This window comes from Arvicanthis niloticus, chromosome 1 (assembly GCF_011762505.2).
Source record: "Arvicanthis niloticus isolate mArvNil1 chromosome 1, mArvNil1.pat.X, whole genome shotgun sequence".
In the NCBI taxonomy this organism is placed as follows: domain Eukaryota; kingdom Metazoa; phylum Chordata; class Mammalia; order Rodentia; family Muridae; genus Arvicanthis; species Arvicanthis niloticus.
In genome coordinates, this window is record NC_047658.1 from 159,259,117 (window position 1) to 159,283,699 (window position 24,583).

A 24,583-nucleotide genomic window follows, 5' to 3' on the forward strand; every position below is an offset into this window, starting at 1 on the left:
TTTTAATCCTGTATGTAGTCTTTTGTTGTAATGTTGGTTTAACTTAAAGGACCCAAATTATATGATTTCTGTTATTGAAATTTAACATCTTTTATATATAGCATATGGTCTGTACTTTATCCGAATATGGCCTAAGCTATCTAAAAGTGTAAGACTGTAAGAGGGAGCAATAGGATATTATTCTGTATGTCACAGAAGCATCCTTTTCGGATGGTTCTTTTTCAGTAATGTAAAACCCATTTCAGAGTAATTTTGTTTGACCACAGCTTTTGGTCAAACATTGAGAGAAAAAAAAATGTGAAATGATATTTGCTTTTAAGTAGGTCTTGATAATTTTAATGAGTCCATCCTTTAGGAGATAATCCTAGGGCTTTTAAAAAAAAATGGCTCCGAGGGCCAGTAATGTGGCTTAGCAAAGCCTGATGGCCTGAGTTCAATTTCCAGGACCCACATAATATAAGAGAAAGCACCTTGTACAAGTTACCCTCTGACCTCTTCACTTGCACAGTAGTGAGTGCACTCGAAAATGAGCAAATGGGACTTGTAACTTTAAGAGTTAGCGTCAGGCATTGTGTTGAAAATCCTTTTATGTCTTAGCTCTCTCATTCTCCCTTGTTCTCTTGAATGCTGAAATCGGCACTACTTGACACAGACAGTTTTCTACTTTAGTGCTGAGGAAGCAGGCTGGGAAGTGACCTGTACAAGGTCATCCTGCCACTGGAGTTAAAAGGTAACACGGTCTGGGAGTTCTGCTGCATCACACATAAGGTAAGCAGTGGTGTCTGTTTCACTTTTGATCCCATACTTGAGTTGGACAGTAGCTATTCCAGAAGCAAACAGCAACAAGAACTGCATCTGTAGTCACAGCAGGATGGTAAGACATTGCTAAGGCCTGGAAGTTGGAGAGTCTCTGTATTTGTGTGCTTGTTACACTGGCTTCTTGGCTGAAGGCCTGGTATACCTTAAATAAGTATAATTTTAAATTCTGAGTCTGCTGTTTATCCAAGTAATGATAAGTAACTACTGCTATTTTTACTGACCAGTGTATAAGTACAGGTGTATTACTGTCCTACATGTGAGTGCCCTGGTGACTGAGATGACCTCACTGCAATCTCCTGACTATTCCTCTTTCTTCATTCTTGTTTTGAGACCGGGCCTCACTGCAGAGACCAGGCCTGCCAGAAACTCATAATCCTCCTGTTTAAGTGTCACAGATGCTGGGATCATAGGTGTGTGGCATCATGCCTGATTCCTGTTTCTCTGTTGTTTTCTATTGTCAACTGACTTGTGGACATTAGCAAAAAAACTTGTTAAAATTTGAATTTGTGGAAATAAAATAAAAACAGTTCATTTTGAGTGTTTTAAAAGAAGGCTGTTAGAGCAGTGTCAGTTACTGTCAGCACTCGTCTGTCCATGGATCTGCTAGGGGCTGTTTCTTATTAATCAAATTCTAGATGGATTAAACCATGTTGGAGTACTTGAACTAATAAGTTACAGTTCAGTGTTTCCTATTAAGATATTTGTAAGATAGGAAGGCTTGTTGTCATTATTGTGCTTCGTACATGATTTCTTTAAACAATCTCTTATATGAAATAGAGGCTTGGAAATGATGATGCTGTGTTTTGAGAACACATTCTGATAGCTTCTTTGTCAGTTCATCTCTTGTGGCATTTTCAGTAGAGGAAGTTCTCCATGGTTGGGAATATACAGGATGCTGCTGTCTACAGGATGTTAAACAAACTTTGCTTAAACATTTGAAGCCGTTTTAGGAAAACAATTCACTGACAGCAAAATGGACAAAAAGATAACGGCTTGAGCTGAAGCAGAAATCCATTTTAAAGGAAAGGGATAAAGAAGAGGAGGAGGAAGGAAAGGAGAGAGGGGGCTGGGGGAACAGAAACGGACATCACTGCTCAGGTCTGACGCAGTCCTCCCTGGGAGCCCAGTGTTTGCCTGGAGTCCTGTGACACACAGTGGGAATTCACTTCCTGTCAGGAAATGCTGATTTTCAATGTATTATCTTGTTGAGACAACCACAGTGAACAATAGGCTATTAACATTTTAGAACAACAAGTGTCATAAGTAAGCCAATATTTGCTTTGTTTTGAGTATTCTTCTAAAAAAAGCTTTGGCTGAGCTTCAGAGTACATCAGACCATCAGTAACTGCTGAACATAAGAAGAGTCATGACAGATACCAGGAGCAAAGCAGAGAAGGCTGGAAGTATCAGGAGGGACCTGCGCAGCTCAGTCAGTTCTTGCCTGTATGGAACATCAAGAGTACATTACTTCAAATCCATCTTTGTAGTGTGAAAACTGTTCACTCCAAAGCCTGTTTTGAATTTTCACACACACCATGAAAGCAGGGGAAAGCCTCATTCATATTCAGTTCTGTTTTGAAATGGCAGACCCTCATAGGTACTGTCGCTGACAGTTTCACACATTTACAATTATTCATCCCTGTGTGTGTTTGTGTGTGTGTTTGTGTGTGTGTTTGTGTGTTTGTGTGTAAATATATATGTAAGTACCTCATATATGTATATGTACCATGTGTGTGCCTGGTCCTCACAGGATTCTCACAAGGTATCAGATACCCTGAAACTGGAGTTATGGGTGGTTGTGAGCTCCCTGATGTGGATCCTGGAGAGAACCAGGATCCTGTGCAGGAGCAGCAAATGCTCCTAACCACTGAGCCATCCAGCTCTCTACCTAAAGGAAGGCTTGTGACTTTTGAGTTAGAAAGAAGCAAACCTTGCATTTGGGTGATCCGTTCATACCTAGTCACTACTATACTTAAGTGAAAGAGTAAAAGGTCATCTGGCCAAACCTCTGTGGTTTGTGTGTGAAGAAGTTTGGACCTTTACCTTTCCTTCAGATCTTCCTGTGCTGTCTTACTCCTAAACTTCTCAGATGTCTTCGGCTACTGAGTATCTAGTGCACCTCTTTCATTTGACAACTGATACCCTGGTGTTTACTATGACTTATCTGTTCTTATGGACATCTTTTATTCTCTCCATGCTTACACTAGGAAGTCCTGGGCTGGCATGGTGGCTTAGTGCATGCAGGTGCTTTCCCTGCAAACCTGGTAACCTGAGCTCCATCCCCAGAAGGCTCAAAAAGGTGGAAGGAGAGGACTTGATTCCCCAGAGCTGTCCTCAGACCCCCTCGTTCCCCCCACACACATGCCACAGCACACCCTCCCCCATGTGCACACACAATAATAAGTAAATTTTAAACTAGAAAGTTCTTTTAAAAAGGGACTAGGCTACTACCTCTATTTATTTATGCCCTTTCCCTGACACCTGAATTGGGAAGTAATTGTTTATGAATTAATGTTTGTTCTTTGGATCAGTAGTGTTTTCAGAATTGAGTTTTTGTTGTTGTTTTGTCTTGTGTGTGTGTGGTTATGTGTGTGTGTCTGTGTGTGCCCATGTCTGTGTGTGTGTCCGTGTGTGTATCTCTGTGTGAGCCTGTGTCTCTGTGTGTGGTCTGTGTGTGCCCATGTCTGTGTGCCTGTGTCTGTGTGTGTGTATATGTATGTACTCATGTCTGTGTGTGTGTCTGTGTATCTATATGTGTGCATCTGTGTGCCTGTGTCTATATGTGTGTGAGCCTGTGTCTCTGTGTGTGTGTGCCTGTATGTGTGTCTGTGTGTGCCCATGTCTGTGTGCCTGTGTCTGTGTGTCTATGTATGTGCTCATGTCTGTGTGTGTGTGTGTGTGTGTATCTATGTGTGTGCATCTGTGTGTCTGTGTCTGTGTGTGTGTATCTGTGTGTGAGCCTGTGTTTCTGTGTGTATGCCTCTGTGTGTGTGTGTGTATCTCTGTATGTGTGTGTGTGCCTGTATCTCTCTGTGTGTGTACCAGTGTGTCTGTATGTGTGTGTGTGCCTGTATCTCTCTGTGTGTGTACCTGTGTGTCTGTATGTGTGTGTGTGCCTGTATCTCTCTGTGTGTGTACCTGTGTGTCTGTATGTGTGTGTGTGCCTGTATCTCTCTGTGTGTGTACCAGTGTGTCTGTATGTGTGTGTGCCTGTATCTCTCTGTGTGTGTACCTGTGTGTCTGTGTGTGTGTGTGTGCCTGTATCTCTCTGTGTGTGTACCTGTGTGTCTGTATGTGTGTGTGTGTGCCTGTATCTCTCTGTGTGTGTACCTGTGTGTCTGTATGTGTGTGTGTGCCTGTATCTCTCTGTGTGTGTACCTGTGTGTCTGTATGTGAATGTAGGCGAGAGTTGAGCATCAAGTATCTTCCCCTGTCACTGTCCACCTTATTTTTTTATGTTTAATATATTTGTATTTTAATTTTGAATTTATTCAGTATCAATCTGAATCAAAGAAATTTAACTGCAGAATGATTAGGACAAAACACAAATTTACAAGTTCCCTTATTATTGTTAAGCATATAAAATATTTATAAATATATTTGCACAAAGGTATACTAATGTATGCACATACACATATACACTTTCACTTTTTAAAATATCAAACTATGTTCATAGTTTGAATACTTGCACGGATTCTTGCTCTTTTATTTTTTTCTTATTGGATGTATTCTTTATTCACATTTCAAATGTTTCCAGTTCTCCCCTCCGGAAACATCCCCCTCCCCCTGCTTCTGTGAGGGTGCTTCCACTCCTGCCTTCCCACCCGGACATTTCCCTACACTGAGGCATTGGACCCCCACAGGACCAAGGGCCTCTCCTTCCAGTGATGTCCAACTAGGCCATCCTCTCCTACATACCTGGCTGGAGCTATGGGTCCCTCCATGTGTACTCTTTGGTTTATGGTCCAGTCCTCGGGAGCTCCGGGAGTTCTGGCTGGTTGACACTGTTGCTCCCCCCACAGGACTGCAAACCCCCTCAGCTCCTTCAGTCCCTTCTCCAACTCCACCTTATTTTTTGAGACAGGGTCTCACACCGAACCTAGAGCTCACTGATGGGGGAGACTAGCTGACCACTGAATACAGTAATATGCCTGTCCATATACCCTTCTCCGTTGCAGTGTTTTAGTTACAGGTGTGTGTCTAATAGCTTCTGTGTGGGTGCTGGTGGTCCAAACTCAGGTCCTTGTGCTTGTACTGAAGCACTTTACCCATTCAGCCATCTTCCTCTTTAAAAGGTGATATTTTTATAGTATTGCTTGTTTCTGGCCTCAGTGTATGTAGTAAGTATAGCTTTTTAAAATTAAAAGTTGCTCTTTTTATAACCTCACACTTCTCTCTCTCTCTCTCTCTCTCTCTCTCTCTTTTTTTTTTTTTTCTTTTTTTACTTTGTAGTCAAATTAATACATTTCAAATGTAAGTCACAGTATTTATTATCTCAGCCAACATGGGCACATGGTCAATTTAATCAACCCTAAAGTTTGCTCTAGGTCTGTCTTGGTTTATTCTTAGGCAGGTAGAGTGCAATATTATGGGTCAGTGACCCATAATAGAGTAACTTTAAAGTGCATAATAAAGAAGTTGTTGGTCCAATTTCTCCACAGACAAGACAAAGTACTTGAGGAGCAATGGAGTGGAGTGGAGGACAGCTATTTCTGATGGAGAGGAATGAGTTGGCTTTGAATAAGATCTCAAGATAGAGACTGATACCCAGATAATAGAGATGAGAGGGGAGAACACTCTAAATGTGGAAAAAATATGGCAAGCCTTTGGGAGAAAACCCACTTCCCACTAAACCTAAGAGTGACAGGCCTTTGAAGTCTCTTAAACCCATTTTTCAGAGTCTGCACGTTATTTTAGATCGCACCTGCACTGCTACCATGATTCCTAAGGTTTTGTATGTTTGGTTTGGTTTGTTTGAAACAGTTTCATGCAGTCCAGGCTGGCCTGAACGCACAATGGAAAGAATGGCCTCAGACTTCTGATTCTATCTCTATTTCCCCAGTGCTGGGCTTCCAAGCATGTGTGCTGCACTACGGGTTTCTTATGCTGATGTCTGAGCCCTGGGGCGGCGGTAGGGGTTAGGGGTGGTGCACCAGGCTTGGGCTCTATGACTGAGCTACATCCCTAGCCTTCTGAGTTTGTTGTTTTTTTATGTTATGTTTTACAGATGGAACTCCAAGATGCCTTTCTACCTTAATGGGAGGGGCTAGGAAAATAGTATTATGGTGAAAACAATGTAATAAGTGGCTTGTGCTTCTCAGTCGCAGCTACTGAGAGCTGTAGTGTTCACACTGCCTTTGAGAGCTTTGCAGCCTTTTCACAAGCATATATAACACTATTTCTTGACATCTAAAGTAGACACAACATGTTTGCCAAACTCTAGAGAACTACTTAAATTACTAAGCCATGAAGATGGCTTTTTCTTTGAAAGTAACTTACTTGATGTGGGCTGTAAGTGCAGCTAAACAGACACTATAGAAGTACGCTGTGAGTCCAATCTTTGTGAGCCACAGAAAGATAAGAGTGCTGCTTCAAGCCTGAATTTAAAGATAGCTAGCAATAGAAGTGGATCCTTCAGTCATGGGAGTGGCACAAAACTGAGACTTAGAGTTTACTCTCTAGTGAATTACCATGAAAACAGGCTCAGTTTCAAAAATATAAGTTGCTTCAAATTATTATGAAAACAAAGCCTCCAGTTTTTCCTGCTTTTAACACTGAATGCATGCTTTTTAATCCCTTTGAACTGGAATGTAAGGTATTACATAACTTTTTCATAGAGTATTTATTGCCCACTAGTTTCAAAAATTAGTGTCTTAAGCAAAACCTGTATGGAATTTTAAAAAGTGTTATTCATATTTCAGAACTTATATTGATGGAATAGACATATATGCATGTCATCTGTAGTCTGTGTATCTTTATAATATAAAAATAGAAAATTAAGTAAAATTAAGTAGATTTGGGCAAGGTAGGCTCTATCTCTCCACACTTGTTTGTTAATGGAGAAATGATAGGCTAAAACAAAAGCAGTAATGCCTCATATCCTTTTAGACTTTAACACTGGCTCTAACTAGGGAGGATCAGGAAAGACAGCATTTCTCATAGGAGTTACTAGTATTCATAAATTAGTGTTTGTTTCTCAGGGTCTTTATAGATACCTCATTTCTAAAGTCAGCATTTCTGTTGCTGTTTTTAAAACAGACTTCCATGAATTAAATGATGAGTTGACGTAATGATACCTCTTCCCCATATGTTTGATATTGGAATTCTAAAATCCTCTTGGATTTTCCTATTTTTATTAAAAAATTAAGTTCTCAGTCAGCTTGGAAATTGGGCTGTTTCTGTCCTCTCACTGTCTCTTCACTATCTGTGTGTGCCAAGGAAGACAGTCATCTGGAAGGTGAATGGCACGGGTCAGAAAGCACCAAGAGACACACTGTTCATGTTTCCCACTCTTGTCAGCTAGCCTGCTCTCCAAACTAAATTCTATTTCTGTATCAGACAGAACCTAGATCTCTTTAAAAGAATCAGCAAATCTATACAGCAGTTCATATTGGACATTATTCTATGTAAAATAATGGAGCATGTGTAATCTAGACCTTTGTAATATTTGTAAATGTGTAATCTGGACCAAGATCTAGACCTTTCTTTTTAAAGTTAAATCTTATCATTGTTGTCTAGATTCCACTTTGTGGATCATTGAATTTTAAATAACCAGAGATATTTGTTTGTTACTGAACTGATGAAAATTCCCAAGTGCCAAACCCTTCATTTCATTCTTCTGGTGTTCAGATAAACTTCATTTGAAGATAGCCAGTCCATGAAAATACATATCTTACAAAAGAGTCATATTTAAGAGTAGGAACCTTGATTTGAGTCTGGGATAGGAAAGAAATTGAAAAGGTTTGCCAAAAAATATTAACAACTTAAAGTCTAAAATGACTCAAACATTGGAAATAGGAGTGGAGGTGAAGAGAATTCTGATTCTAGAGCCAAATACAAGAGTGTGACCTAAGTAATGTTTTGTCCCTGCTTCTTTCCTGTGGTAGTTTGAATAAGAATGATCCCGGGAGGCTCATAAATCTGAATGCTTAGTCATCATAGTTCCTGCCTGTCGTGTCTCACTGTCCCACAACCTTTGGTAGAACTGTTTGAGAAGGATTAAGAGGTGTAGCCTTGTTTGAGGAGGCGTGTCACCAGGGTGGGCCACCAGTGAGGTTCAATAAGTCATCACTATTCCAGTTGGCCGACTCTCTGCCTACTACTTACTGGATCCGATGTGAGCTCTCTGCTACTGCTCCAGCACCATGCTTGCTCACCTGCTGCCATGCCCCAGGTTGGTCACAGTGTTTACACACATGGCAATAGGTAGCTAAGACACTTCCTTATCAATAAGTTGAGGTAACAGTACTTATATCTCACATTTATTATGGGATTCAATGATTAAAGCATGCTCATTTCTTAAAGCAATTAAACAGTCATAGATAGCAGCATAGGAGCTCAAGAAAAGTTGGATAGTTTGAAAACATTCCCCTCTTACCATGTTTTTATTCCAGTGTGGTTTGGTGAAAACACAAGACTAAAATAGGGCAAAGTGACTGAAAAAAAGAAAGACTTCAGGTAAACAAACCCTTAGGAAGGGCAGCTTCTCAACAAAGGGCAATAGAAAGAGCCCAGTATATGACCAGTGAGAATGAGGGGTTTACCACGCAATGCCACAGGGACAAGGTACTTTTGGCAAAGGGTGGTAATTGGTAGAAGTCCACAGAGGGAAGCAGTGAGAGGTTCTGCATTTGAGTATTTGAAATTACCCAGTAGAAAAATAAAGGGATTTAGATCACCCAGGAATGATTAGAGGTCTTCAAAATTAATAACTCAGCAAGGTTTTTTGTCTGTTTCTTAACTATTAAGTAAAGTCAAGTATCAGTGTGGAATCCAGTAGCGACATGGACTTGACACTCAGCAGCACTAAGCCAGCTTCTTACAGGTTCTCATAACCTGGAGAGTCCAATCCCAGCATACTGCTAAAGCTGTAGATTTGCTTTAAGTAGTTTCTCCTGTAGAGAAAAGGGCAGAAATGCATGCATACAAAGCAAGAATGTCAACTAAACATGTGGCATTTGAAATCACCCTCACTTAAGTGAAAAGGACTTTTCATCAAACTACTGTTTTATGATTTGGTACCTGCTTTAACATCTCAGCTATCTTAGAAGAAGTAAGACCTGCTACAGCTTGTGCTTATGATTGGAATTCTTATGGAATCATTTTCATGGGGTTTTACAAAGACATTTTTGTTCACAATCTAACATGATAACATTTTCTTGCTTCATTTTTCCTCAGAAACTTTTCAGTCTACCATATATATCAAAGGTTACAGCATGGTGAAAGCACATTGTCCTTGTATCAGATGTTTTGTTTGAAGTACTGCTTTCATGGTTTTCATTAGTTTTGCAAAGCTTTGATTCTTCAGAAGTGTGTTCTCCACTCTGTTATGATAGTAAAATGTTTCCTCAGTATTAGCATGGAAATTCCATTGGAATAGTAGTGTTTACTAGTGCTGCCATAACACAGTCCACAACTAGATAGCAGGAAGCAACAGCAGTTTATTCTCTGGGAGTTCTGGAGGCTAGAAACTCAAAATGTCTCCAACGGGTTCCTTCTAGAGGTTGCCACCGATGCATACTTGGTGTTCCTCGGCTTGTAGCCCATGTCCCTCTCATCGTCTGCCCTTTGTTCAAGTGTGTCTTCTCTGTCCAAATCTTTCATCTTCCTCTCACTAGAAATAAGGTCATGTTCAGAGGTTCTCAAGATACAACAGAGCTTGGAGCAGTTGAGAATCCAACTCATTATAGATGCTCCTTAACTTGTGATGGGGTTGCTTCCTGTAAATCCTTCATAAGTTGAAATTTTATTTCATAAACCTAACCTAGCAAACACTATATTTGTATACTATAGAGTTTATAGTATATGGGTGGAGATATATATATATATATATATATATATTATACTGTATAGCAACTTAATATACTGTAGAGTACTGAGTGTGTTTGTGGTTGAGTGGGTGACTGAGAACAATGCCTTACTGCCTACCCAGTAGCAAGAGAAAATAATCCCAGGATAGAGAGATGGCTACGTGCTTAAGAACTCTTACTACTCTTGGTTCTAGCATCCTCCTGGCAACTTACAACTATTTATAATTTTGGTCTAAGGGGACCTGATGCCCTGTGCTGGCCTCAGGCATTTCTGAATACATATGGTGCACAGACATACATGCAAGCACTCATACACATGAAAATAAAAAATAAAGGAAGAAATATTTTAAGAAGAGAGCAAGAAATATTCCATATGATGACCAAAGTACCACTATTATATGTTTAAAGAATATTGTTTTACTTTTCTGATATCAGAAGTTAGTTAATAAAGATTTTAGTTAACTCGAGAAAACCAGAAACCATCCTACTGTATTAGGCCTATAAAAAAGATCAAAATTCAGAGTATTTTTGTTGCATATATAGTATTCTCGCAGTGTCATGTAGTTTTAAAAAATTGTGAGTCAAACCATTCTAAGCTAGAAATTATCTATTTCCTAAGGAATATCCAACTTTAGCTTTAGCGCTGGCAAGATGACTCAGCAAATAAGAGCACTTGCTATACCAACCTGTCAGCCTGAGTTTAATCCTAAAGCCCACCATAGAGGAGAGAACTCCTGAGGTTGTTCTCTGACTTCTGCAGGGGTGCCTGGGCACACACATTGCACACACATATGCACATACAAATAAACAATAAGGTATAAAGAAAAACTTGACATCTAAAAAATTATAATTTTGGCAAATAAAGATTTTGAAAGAATACTTTTGTGAAACAAATTTCTGGCACTAGTCAAGAATCTCTTTTTATGGACTTCCCTTAAAAGCCATCATCAGGTTTCTATCCTGACAGGTTATAACCAAATAATTCTTGGAAGTAATTTCTAGGCACTATTCTCTGGATTTAATATGTCACACATCTATGGCTCAGCACTAAATGTCCAAGAAGAAAGCAGATCGTGTTGTGATTATGTGGGCCTTCTTACCAGCCCAATTATAAAGGCTGGAAGATCTTGTTCAAATCAGACCCCTTTGTAGTAAAAATCTGTTGACTTTTACAACTGTATTTTATCAGCTATGGTAAAGAAGCCAAAGTCTCCAGCTGAAATCCCTGAAATAGATCAAAGTCTCTGGTAAATTTTTGTGTGTATTTTACTACACTTTTTTAAAAATTATTTTTAGTATTTTTGATTGTGTGTGCACATACGTGCATGTGCGTATGTGAGTATAAGTGCCTGCAGAGCTGGAATTACTAGGCAGTTGTGAGCTGCCCAGTGGGGGGCTGAGGCTGGAAGTCAGGTCTTCTGCAAAAGTAGTATGTGCTTCTAACTGCTGAGCCATCTCTCCAGCCCCTTCCTCCACTTTGAAGTAAGGCACTTTGTCTCATCTTCCTGCCTGCAGGCCTCTTCTATCCCCACTGATCACAGTGGACCACCCTATGAAGAAACTCAGAGTGCAGTGTATGGCAACAGCTCAGTTCTCTAGACTTTGGGGTAAAAGTCTCCTTTACAAACCCAACTCATTTTTAATAATGTGACTTGCATGATGTATTTCTTCAGATTGAAGAGAATTGGAAAATTTTTTTCAGTATACCTATAATACAAGAATTTGGGAGATAAAGGCAGGAAGCCTGAAAGTTCATGGCCAAAAAAAAACAAAAACAAAACAAAAAAGCAAACACACACACACACAAAACAAGTAATCAAAATATTTTTTAGCTTAAGAAATGATGTAAAATGGGAAATTGGGGAAGTTTTCTGTGTCACTTGTATTTTTAATATTCATTTAAATTTTTTTTCTGAGTAAGGGTAGTATGCCGTAATACTTAAGAATGAACTTGACTTCAAACATAACTGAAGAAAATGTCAAAAGCAAGGAGTTTTGATTTTTGTCTCTCAGTTCTGCACAAATAATTAAGTAGACTTAAGTTCATGATGTATATGGGAGTTAATCCTTATCCCCACAAGTACCAAATGGGAATGAGTCAAGGACTTGAGGAATCACTGGAAACTAAGCTGAGCAGTAAATCTTTCTCTGAAGCCTGAATCTCTAGTGACCCCTCACCTTACAAGCCCTCATCTCATTTGTCATGAGACGTCATGTTCTGGATTGTTTTCCTGGATCTCACTTTTTAAAGTTTCACTGACAGTAGGAGACTCAGTGACAGAAACTAACCTGTGAAAGACACTCTCTTGTCATCAGTCCTCTGGTCTCGCCTTGCTCATCTCATCTTTCTCATGGAAGGAAAAGTCTTGTTTTTCCCTCAGCCATTTCAAAATATTCCATGTTGAGAATAAATTATGACTGTAGACATATAGAGAATATTTATCAGAATAAGTGATATTATCTGTGTAGAACACAATATCTGGTTATGAGAAAATGAATTACTGATTAGATTTTCTGCATGTATGAGTGTACAAATTTATATCTTGTACCCATGTTTGTGGAGAGGGGAGATATCAGAAGACAACTCTAGGGAGTCTGTTCTCTTCTGACTCCTTGTAGGATCCTGGGATTATAATCAGGTTGTTGGGCCTATGGTCAAGCACGTCTACCTTTTGAGCCATGTAATCTCTCCCTTGACTTTCCTTATTTGACAGTCAGGCACTATAGATCAGGCTAGTCTGGAACTTATTTTGACCTAAGCTGACTTTGAACTCAAGTGCTGGAAATACAGGCAAGAGTCACCACCCCAGATTCCTTAGTTATCCAGTATATGCCAGATTTCCTCCATATCTTTTTTACTTTTTTTTTTTTTTAATTTTTGCTTGTTTGTTTGATTGGTTGGTTCTTCTTCTTCTTGAGTCCCGGTCTCACTGTAAACCAGGCTGGCTTTACGCTCCCCACTCTCCTCCCTCTGTCTCCTGAGCATTAGGAATGTCATCTACCTATCTTTCTCAGTGTCTGTCACATCCTTGTGCATTTGATGTATTATACTTGTCTTAACACTTTAGATACTAAGGTAGTCTTTCCCAAGCTTGTTTCATGGTAAATTTTCAAGCTCAAGCTTTCAAGCTAATGCTTACTTAGTTTTGAAGTTAAAATGAAATTTTTCACATCTTTCTGATAGCCTATAAATGATACACTGCAGCTATCTATACAATTAACACCTACAATTTCCAAAATACTAAGCAGCGTTTGTGTGGTCTTCTACATCTTTCCACTAAAGACCCCTCACCCCAAATACCTTTTTCCTTTTTCTTAGACTTCAGAATTGTGTGGCATATAGTGCAGTCCTTTATGGGACCATTTACAGTTGCTGGCATTCAACTCCTTAGTTACCCAGCTCCTAGTAGTGTCTGCACAGAGAAAGCTTATTCACATGTTTTATTCAACAGTAACAGATTAAAAAGAGCAAGTATATAAGGTGTGTGGACATGAGGAAGTGTAGGGTGTGGTGGGAGAGCCTGCTCCAGGAAGACTGAGCATGCTGAGCTGGGTGTGTACGTGTAAGCACATCTCATTATTAATACCACTTCATTTGTTATGCAATCTGGAAAAAACAAATTTGGGCTAATTCTCTAGTTGATTTTTGCTTCTAATTTTTTTAAGATGTTAAATGAAATGGCATAATAATAAAATGTTAATGGGTGGTACTTCCATATCTTTAATAACTCAACACTTAAGAAAAACATGTTTCTTCAACCATTACATAAATGCCTCACTTCTGCATCTATGTGTACATACTAAATTGATAGACCAATAAGGCCATTTATGAACTACTCAACTTTAGCCCACCCTTTTAACACTATTCATGTGCCAATAGTATTTATTCAGTATAAGCAAGCGTGATGTGCTAGCCCTGTTCGCTTACATTTCATTGAAGAAGTAAATTTAGACCATGGAATAATATGAAAGTGACATGTGGCACTCATAAATGTCATTGCTCTGATTTTGTACCACTATATGATACCTTGAACATTGCACTTTGAAAAAAAAATTACCGCCAGGCGGTGGTGGCGCACACCTTTAATCCCAGCACTTGGGAGGCAGAGGCAGGCGGGTTTCTGAGCTCGAGGCCAGCCTGGTCTACAGAGTGAGTCCCAGGACAGCCAGGGCTACACAGAGAAACCCTGTCTCAAAAAACAAAAAAAACAAAAAAAAAACAAAAAAACAAAAACAAAAAAACAAAAAAACAAAAAGAAGGAAAAAAGAAAAAAATTACCACCTTGAAGTATGGTTTGGTGTCATCTGCAAAATGTGATGTTTAGTTCAACAGAGTCCAAGAGAACTGGCATAGTATCAACAGCCACTGTAGCAGTAAGGTGTCATGTGTTGAAGGATAATTAAATTTTCCTCTTTGGGGATGTAGCAAATGCCCTCTGCACTATTTGATGCCAGGTTTACTTGTTTCTATTTTTCTTAACTACGTGTTCTGATCATTTTCTCAAATCTACTGACTGCTGTGTCGTTTGTATATCAAATTGTGTCTAGCAGTTGAAAGCAACTCAAACTTAAAATCTTAAGAATTAAGGATATGGTTTGTCACGGTTTGTGCAGGGTCTAAGTTGTTTTCTAGAACTTCAAATATCCTCGTGTTCCATAGGAACTGTCAGAAGACCTAACACAATAAACAGCGCTTGTTTCTTCACCAAGTGCTGCTTTGAAATCTTGACGTGTTTGATTATTATTCCAAGTGTGGGACAGTAGGCTGAGACTTGAAAGCACAGCGTCTCTCCTTATTGGAAAACAGTTAAAACTACCAAGAATTTGAAGTTTGGAAAGATGTTTTATCAGTAGTCATTTTGTTTAAATTGTTTATAGGATAGGTATACTCTGGGCAGGTTAATTAGGAGTTCTAACTGCAACCAGTGCCTACTATTGTGGGGACTGTAGCCACAGGCCCCACTCCAGATTTGCAAGACGGTCAGGAACTTCTCTAGTGAGATTTTATAGGGATATAAATTAGACATCAGATACTTTTCCTATTCAACATGTATGATTTGGTAGGTTCTTTGTTGCTGTTTTGAAGCAGGCTCTCAGGTAGCCCAGCCTAACTTGGAACTTGCTAGGTATCCAAAGATAACTTCGAACTTTTGATCCTCCTGCCTTCACCTCCCAAGTCCTAGGATTATAGGCTTCTACCACCACACTTGGTTTATATGATGCTGAATATCCAGGGTTTCATGCATTCTAGGCAAACACTGCCAGGTGAGCTATATCAGCGTGGTTCTGCATGTAGTCACAGAATTGTGTGGTTCTCATCATAGTTATTTTAACATTTCATCATTCTTTATAAAAAAAAAAAAATCTTACTAGAAGCTACCTCTTATTTTCTCCCAACCTTAAACAACCAATAATCTAGATTCTGCCTCTACAGGCATGCCTGTTCTAAATATTTCATGTAAATGTATAGTCTGCGGAAACTGGCTTCTTTTACCTTTCATAGTGTTTCAAGATTTAGGCTGTTGTAGGATGTCCATACTTCATTTATATGTTTGTTTTGTGGCTGGGGATTGTGTATGTGACATCTGTGGACCTATGTACATGTATATATGCACCTGTGTTCATGCAGAAGCCAGAGAAGTTTTTTCACTGTCTTACTATTGAGGCAGGGTCTCTTACTGAACCTGGAGCTAGGCTGGCAGCCAGCAAGCCCAGTGATGGACCATAGACTACATCTCATGTTAACCTCCGACCTCCATATACACACATGTATATGCAGCAGCACACACTTGTGCACACATGAACTTAACCACACACACATATACACAGGAAAAAAATGAAGAATTTGCATCTTTCTTTTCTATCTCACATACACTTCTTAGTCTTCTTTGCAACTTAACACACCATGCTATATAGATCTTTCTTTTCAGTTTTTCAACTGACTGTAACTTTAGAATTTCTAGAGCAGCACATTAAAACCTAGGTACAACCCACTACCAGATCAGTAATCAATGTCAGTATTTCTTTAAAAGGTGGGGAGAAAGACATTAACATAGAAAATATCAGAATAACCATCAAAGTATCAGGTCATTAACTTATTATATATCCTAATGTTTTAATGTGAATACAGCAGAAAATGTTTTTCTTACTGTGAATTGCTATTTTTCAAAGGATCTGAAAGCCACAGTTATAGAATACCACTTCTGTGCCATATGCTATTCTGTTAACATTCATGCTACATTGGTACTATGTGGATGCTTGGCATGAAACTTTCTAAAGTAGAGTTTTATTTATTCTCAGTGTCCTCTTCCCAGCCCCAGTCCCAGAGCCTTGTGCTGCTAGGCAAGTGCTCTACCACTAAGCTAAGTCTCCCTCCCCATAATAATACCTTCTTAAATCTTATTACACTCATGTGTTTGTGTATATGTATGGAGGTCAGAGGTCAAATCTCAGGAGTTCTTTCTTCAAGATGAGGTATCTTTGCCCATGGACTCATTTCACTGGCCTTACTCCTAGAGTCTTTATTTCTAATCTGAACAGCCAAAGACTGTACCAGAGGAAAACCCACAGGGCTGACAAGTTTGTAATGTTAACTGCCAGAAGTCTTTACATTTTATGTTAAAAATTATACTTTTTCAGCTGACAGAGCACTGTTCAATGATACTAGTTTGTACCGGTTTACACTAGTTTATACTATTTTAAAGTTCAGGTGTACATTCCTGGTAGGTACTAAAAACATGCCTGGATGGAAGGTGTGGTCAGTAACCATGGTGCTAAAATTATCAGTTATCATCTGGATTCAGAAATATTTGTGCTTTACGTGAATTGTTTGGGAATAAGAGTGGAGACTCCACCACTAAGTATTCCTTCCCTGGGAGGCCAGAGATGCCTGATGCACAGGTTCTTTTCAACCTAGAACAATGTCTTAGTTAGGGTTTTATTGCTGTGTAGAGACACCATAACCAAGGTAACTCTTATAAAAGAAAGCATTTACTTGGAGCAGACTTACTGGTTCAGAGGTTCAGTCCATTATCACCAAGACAGAAGCATGGCAGTGTCCAGGCAGGCATGGTGCTGGAAAAGCTGAGAGTTCTACATCTTGATCCAAAGGCAGCAGCAAGGAGACTGTCTTCTGCAGGCAGCCAGGAGGAGGGTCTCTTCTCCTGGGAAGGAGAGCATAGGAGGAGCACTGGGAGGAGTCTGAGCATAGGAGCTTAAAGCCCCACCCCCCCAGTGACACACTTCCTCTAACAAGGCCACGCCTCTTCCAATAATGCCATACCTCCTAATAGTGCCACTTCTCATGGGCCAAGCATTTAAAGCACCACAGACAGTGTTTGTTCCTTTGTTTGTTTTTGGATGGAGGCTCAAGACTTTGCAATATTGATAGTGAACGGACATTGGAAAAGAACCTACTAGCTGCCCACCTCACCGATTGGGATCATGGGCTACTGGCTTCAACAGACCTAGCGAGAAATCTCCATCAATCACTTGGTAGCTTTTTTACTTCATTTCCTCATCTGTAATGTGAACCTGATGTCTACAGTTAAGATTATGATTAGTAAACGAGACAGTCTGTGCATTCCTCAGCCCTGTGGCTGGCACAAACGGGAAGGTCTCTTTGTCTGTGGTCCAGTACTGTGTAGTAGGTGGGCTGCTTTTTGATTAGGAAGAACACATAGAAACTTTCAGAATTGATTTTAAAGTTTTGTAGGCTACTCATCAGCTGAAATTCCTAGACCATGTCTTTTCACGACACTTAGCTGTGTGAAAGGTCTCCTGGAGAACTGTCATATCTAAACTGCTCTGACTGAAGGATGAGCTCCCCCAAGCTCACACCTGAGGTTAGTATTTCCCCCTGCTGCATCTTTTAGTGTGTCTCTTGGCTGGTACTAAGATCTGAACAGTAGCTACTAAATGCCTATTTTCCCAAATACTGAATTTCATTTTGTGTCCCAGAGAGCTTTGTATTAACTTTGGTTAGCTTGGGAAAGCTGCTCTTGTAACCACATATTACATCCCATAACTCTCTGAATCACCATGAGAAGTATTTGTGGTACTGTATTCCAGGTATTATAATCCATGTGTTTTTATTCAGGTGCAATTTAGTTATATTGGTTAAACTGTTTCAAAATGTTTTCTGGTACTGAAAATGTCTGAAGATAGGGATAGTATAAACTTTACTGTCTGCAGAGTTGGTCATAAACTTACATCACTGGAAATGGGAACTATTAATTTTTTCTACTCTTACAGAATATTAATTTTATTAAGATTAAACTTTAAAAATAAAAATTCAGACAATTATAGCGGCACATGAAATTATAAGAACGAACAGGGTTGTTGTGTACCCTTCATATAGTGTCCCCCATTACATGAGTAACATCTTACAAAACTTAAATGGGACGGGGGATGGAAAGACAGGGTAAAAGAGGGAGTCTACAGAGAGAACACTAAAGATCTTTGAAAACAGCATATGGAAAAAGGCATATCTACTATTGTAGAAGCTTCATAAAAACATATACATCTACATATATAATTAACTTATAATAGGAAGTGAAGTACCCTGTAACAGTGGGTGGAAGGAAGTGCCTCTCCCAGGCACTGTAGGCTGATTTTTAGCCCGGTGCTAGGAATGGGTTACATCTCTTTGAGTCATTGGTTCAATAGATTATAAAAATATTAGGGACTGTTGACATTGCCTTGGTTACCCTACAAAACTTTATGGTAAGACCCTATTACTGAAAAACATAACATATTTGAGTCATAGAATTTGGAGAAATTAGACTGGTACCAACTTGGAAATGTCATACCTACCAGCTAGCTTTCTTAGTGCTTGGAAGATGCTATGTGCATGCTACCAGAGGAGGAAAGGCATCATCAATCATACCCAGATGTGAGCCCTTAGAGGTACAGTAATGTCTTACCTGTCAGCACATCTATTATGGGAATACTGGCCGCTTTCTGAGTGCATTTAAAACCTCGTCTCATGAACTCACACCTGGCATCATAGATAGGGTTAACAAACTGTGGCTGGGTTGGTCAGGGACCTATCTCTAAAGGAGGACCTATTGCTATTCTTCTGTTAAATGGATGTAGAAATAAACTTCCTTCTACATTTGTGTCTTTATTCTCATGGAATAATACATCTCACACCCCTCATCACAGAAACTAAGTTTTGTAGTAAGTACTGAAACCCACAATTGGTCGAGGGATAAGACGCTGTAGAGTGCTCAGCCCTCAGTGGTGCACTATAGCACATAGCCCTCCTGGGCCCTAGGGATCGTTGCTCAAGAGGGGAGGAAGAATTTAAGAGCCAGAAGCAGAGGCTGACTACAGTGAAGCAGTGATTTCTGGGCACATATGAGCTCGCATGGGTTCGCTTCCACCCCCACCGTAGATGGGGAGGAGGTAGTCACTAAGTCTCAGCCCTAGCTACTGAGAGGAAGAGAGTCAGTTTTCTACAGGGATATGGTCTGTGAGAGGGAACCCTTGCTCCAATAGATGGCCCTAAACACATGCAAACACTGGCATCATGAAGTAGATTCCATGGGCTTTTAAAAAAAAAAATGAAATTGGGAGGAAGTGATGGAGAAGAAGGAGTGATAGGGAAGGGACTGGAAAGGAGGGAAGGGTGTGGACTTGGTGGAGAAAATCATCTGCATTTCAATGCCGTTCTCAGTTAAGATACTTAGCTAAAGCTGGGTCAGCACCTACTCAGTAGCAGGGTTGACACTGACCCTCTTCAAGTTTTTCTCGTTTCGCTCATGTTCGCTTAATGCATATTTTGAATCCTAACTCAGTCCTGAGCATACTGCCCTCTCTCACACATCAACCCCTGCTGTTCTCCACTTCAACAATGTTGCCATTTGAGGAATTTTATGTAAATGAATCATGCACCAGGTAACCACTGCAATTAGCTTTTTTTTGAAGTGTTATATACTCTTTGATATTATACACAAACCACAGTAAGTGCCTTTCAGTGATAAAAGGCAGCAGTATCCTTGACATGGGGAATTCTAATTCAGTCAGCATTGTCTAGAATAGACAATTGCTTCCTGATGGTTAGCCACAAGCCAGTGAGCACAAACTGAAACACAGTGAGTCTTCTTGTTTCTGACACGGTGATTGATTGTTCCTAGTGTTTAAACATAGTGATGTGCCCAGTTAAGTGTTATCCTCAGTATCAGTAACAATCAAGATCAGTGAGTCAGTTGTTCGTGTAATTTCTGAGGCAGGCGGAGTCTCCTTGACTTCTGTGGAGATGAAGTTCCCTCTGCCTGAGTGATGGAGTTAGTCTCACAACTGTCACAATTCTGACATCCTCTTGGGAAGTTATTGAATCATTCAAAAAACCTAGTCCTGTGTCTTTCATACACCAGGAAATTATTCCTGCTAAGGAATGGAAAGATCCTTGAATGGGGCAGAAGTTTAGTCTGACATAAAGCATGCGTGAGGGTGGGGGAGGCACCCATGCACCTCACTGTCAGTACGCAGTGCTTTACTCTGGGATGATTTGATCATTGCTTCCTTTAAAAACTCAGTTTGACCAAGAAAACAAGCACAACAATAACAAGAGGAAGAGGAGGAAGCTGAAGAGGAAGGCAGGACAGTCTGTTATCCCCTAAGTTTCTAAATATCGTCAGCTTAGAAGGTCCCACAGATGACACAGGACAGATAGCAACTTTTCCCATGGTTGGTGCTGTACCACACAGAGGTGTAGGTGATGGAGTAGGAAGGATGCTTAGCTGTTTCCTCCTCCTGATAGGAAGACCTGTCCACTTCCCTGCTCTTAGCCTCCAGGTGCAGCGTAAGACGGTTTCCCTAGGGAGACAGTAGAACAAATTAAGATGCACACAGATAAGCTTAAAATCAAAATAGGAGAAAAAGGATGTTTCAACTATGTGACACTGGCTTTTTTTTTTTTTTTTTTTTTTGCCTGAATTTTACCAGGGTCTTGATCAAATTATAAAAATTTATGTTTTCCTCCTCAAATCCAAATGAGTTGGCCTTAGAGTATATTTTAAGTTAAATTAGTTTTATTTTTAAATGTTTATTTTTGTTTTTAATTATGTGTATGTGTGCACGCACGCGTATATGGGCATGTATACGCCAGTACTTGTGTTTTGTGGGGCTTTGGTTCCTCTGGAGCTTTGGTTAGAGATATTTGGGAGCTGTTTGATGTGGGTACTGGGAACCAAACCTGGGTCCTCTGCAAGAGCAATACCTGTTCTTAATCACTGAGCTATTTCTCCAGTCCCTTAAATTAATTTAAAATAAGTAACATCATTAAAAAAAAAAAAATTCAGGCCGGGCAGTGGTGGCGCACGCCTTTAATCCCAGCACTTAGGAGGCAGGCAGATTTCTGAGTTCGAGGCCAGCCTGGGCTACAGAGTGAGTTCCAGGACAGCCAGGGCTACACAGAGAAACCATGTCTTGAAAAAAAAAAAAAAATCAGTATTTAGACATGAATTTTCATTAGCTCTGAAAATAGTAATTACTAATTTAGCATTAAAATCTAAGATAAGTTTTCTTTTCTTTTGTGGTTGTTAAGAAATATTTTCCCACATAAAAGCTTTTCTAGTATTTTTGGAGAAGCTGTCTTCTTATATTATTTAAGTGCTGAGAATGAAGCCCAGGGCCATGTGTGCACTAGGGTAACTCTCCTAACTAGGGTGGGCCTCTGTCAAGCAACCTTTCTCCATGAAGCTACTTTTTCATTTCTTCTTCATTTTTTAGATTTTACTTTAATTTTATGTATATGGGTGTTTTGCCTGCATGTATGCACCACATCTGTGCCTGGTGCAGAGGCCAGAAGAGGGTGCTGGATCCTCTGGGACTGTGTAACAGACAGTTGTTAGCTTCCATGTGGGTTCTAAGAACTGAACCCAGCTTCTCTAGAGAGCACACAGTATTCTTAACCAGTGAACCATCTCTCTAGCCCCTGAAGTGAAGCTGCTTTTAAAAGAAAGTTTGTTTTCAGGAGTTTAAAAGTTCTACTTGGCTCCTGTAAAGTGAATTTACCAAGGAGTTTTAGTAAATGTCCTCCTGTCTGTGTTTATTCTGTAGAGAGGAAGACTTGAAACATGAGTTCAGACACCAGCCAAGCTGTGATCACCACTCCTCCTCCTCCCACCATGCCTCACAAAGAGAGGTATTTTGACCGAATCAATGAAAGTGATCCAGAATACCTTCGAGAGAGGAACATGTCTCCTGATCTACGACAGGACTTCAATATGATGGAGCAGAGGAAGCGAGTCACTCAGATTCTGCAGAGTCCTGTGAGTTGAAGTAACTATAAGCCTTTCTTCCTCTTTGGAGCCCTTGATATGATGTAAGGAAATGGTTGAAAGTCTTCCGTAACGAAGGGCTGGGAAAACAGTGAACTTGTGCTAAAGAGTGAGTGGGCTCATCATAAATGTATGTGTGAAATGTTAATAATAGCAAACAAGCATTTCAATAATGGACATTCTCTTTGTATGTTTTCTGGGTATAATTTCATCTAAAGAAAGACAGATGGTTCTACTGAGATACCCAATTGAGAATACCTAGTTAAGACATTATCTGAGCAGAGAGGCAAGTATACTCAAGTCATGCAAACAAGCTAGGTATATTTATGTGCATAGTTTTGTGTCCCCTTGGGACATTCAACATTCATAAGAGTATAGAAAGTCTTGAGGATATTGAGAAGTTCTGTGTTTTAGTAGCCTATTGTTAAATATATATATATATATATATATATATATATATATATATGAATTCACTCCACATTAACTAGGCTAAAAGTGGATTATAAATTTAGCTTAAGTCCAGATTACCTTACATGGATAGCTGGTTTTCAAAACATCAGAAATCCTTAGAATTGACATGACAAACATGTCAGTATTAATGTTCATTTTCATTAGAGACCTGTCTGCTCCAGACAGCTTCCTATGTTAAATTCTAAGAAGAAATTGAGCATCCTTGGAGTTACTCCAGTTGCGGTGAGACAGCCACTAGGCAAGAATTGCCACTTTCCTTCTACAGACAAATTACTGTCCAGAAAAGGACACACTTGCAGAATAGTCGACTGATTATATCTGCCTAGACAGAGTAATCAACCCTTAATAATTCTGCAGCACTAAGGTCTGTCAGATGATCCTGGGCCAGAAGGCAGAAGAACAGATGCTCCAACGTTTTGAAGTAGAGCGAGTGTCCAGGTGTTCAGAGGTCTCTATAAATTGGCTAAGTTTTAGAAGCTATGCTTTGCGCTTCCCACAATTATAGTCAACTCAGTCATTCTGGATTTCTGACGGGGTTGAAAACTTATAGCTATTTACCTTGAGAGAAAAGATCTGAGTGTATGATCGTCAGCTGACATTCATCCTAAAGCCAGGTTCAGAACTAAATGTTTTAGTTAGGAGAGATGACAGAGGTGCTGGTAGGTCAACAAAAGGATGGACTGGGTATTAGGACTATCTTGTACCTCACTGGTACAAATTGGCATAATTATGCTCTAATTGTATTTTAAGAGAAAAGTTTCCTTTTAACAGGAAGGGTGATGGGTAGGAGGAGCTAAGGTGGGAGGAGTACTGAGAGGAAGAAAAGGAATAAGAAGAGGAGAAGAAGAAGGAGAGGAGAAGCTAGGTGATGAAAGAGAGATAGAGGGGGGAGACAGGGAAGCAGATGTTCATGAATCTCCACCAGTCAAAGATAGTAGATATATCTAGGTTGGGTAGTGGATTACACCTCTGATTGAACAATTCCAAACTTATAAAGCCTATGATTAACATTTTTTTAAAAAATGTATAAATGCAAAAAGGAAAAGGGGGCATGGGATAGGGGTTTTCTAAGGGGGTAATGGGGAAAGGGGATGGCATCTGAAGTGTAAATGAAAGATCTAATAAAATATATATATATAATAAAAAATAATAATAATAATAATAAAAAAAATTTAGCTTAAGCTGAAAATTTTGTCCACACAGTAGTTGACTTAAATCATATTGAAGTAATTTGTTAAGTTTCTTCCAGTGGTTTAGTGCAGTGGTACCCAACCGTCCTTAATGCTGTGACCCTTTAATATAGTTCTTTATGTTGTGGTGACCCCTAATCATAAAATTAACTTTGTTGCTATTTCATAACTGTAATTTTGCTACTGTTATGAATTATAATGTAAATATCTGTTTTCCAGTAATCTTAGGCAATCCCTGTGAACCCAAAGAGGTCACGACCTACAGATTGAGAACCATTGCTTTAGTGGGATTTCACATATCGCATGAAGTGATGGGAAATGATAGAATCAATGGATTTGAAAAGCAAAATGGATTTATAAGTTTATGCATAATGAAGATCACAGGACTCCTAAGGCAGAGTTAGCACACTTAGGCATATGGTATCTAGGTTAGGATTATATTAGGTTTCCAGTTTAGTTGCTAAAATAAGCACAGGCCATCCAGGCTGCCTAATGTGGCCTGGTAAATCATTTTGTTATGTGCCCTTGTGAATTTAATCACAGGAGTTGAGTCCAAAGCCAAAGGGGAATTCCATTCTGAGTAATTTTCCCTTCCCAGTGGCCTTGATGAAAGCACTGAAAGACACATTACAAAGAGTGCAAGCTTTGACTGAGTCTCTGAGTGCAGTGCCAGTTTAAAAGAAACCTTTCACCAGAGCAGAGACAACCAGAGATATGGAGGTGGAGTGCAAGCACTGTCTGCACCTTGCTGTACTCAAGCCTAAAGCACCCACGGCTGTGAGCTGAC

The 24,583-nt window shown here is 39.7% G+C and overlaps 1 protein-coding gene across 9 annotated transcripts in view; it reads left to right on the plus strand.

Moving 5' to 3' along the window:
• Add3 (adducin 3) overlaps positions 1–24,583 on the plus strand; it is a 107,364-nt gene that overhangs the window by 55,190 nt on the left and 27,591 nt on the right. For all 9 annotated transcript variants that reach the window (XM_034504162.2, XM_076924209.1, XM_076924178.1 and 6 more), the window contains one exon: positions 21,915–22,126. In XM_034504162.2, coding sequence (XP_034360053.1) covers positions 21,932–22,126 — 195 coding nt within the window. In that variant the 5' untranslated portion in view covers positions 21,915–21,931. The remainder of the gene's footprint in view (positions 1–21,914; positions 22,127–24,583) is intronic.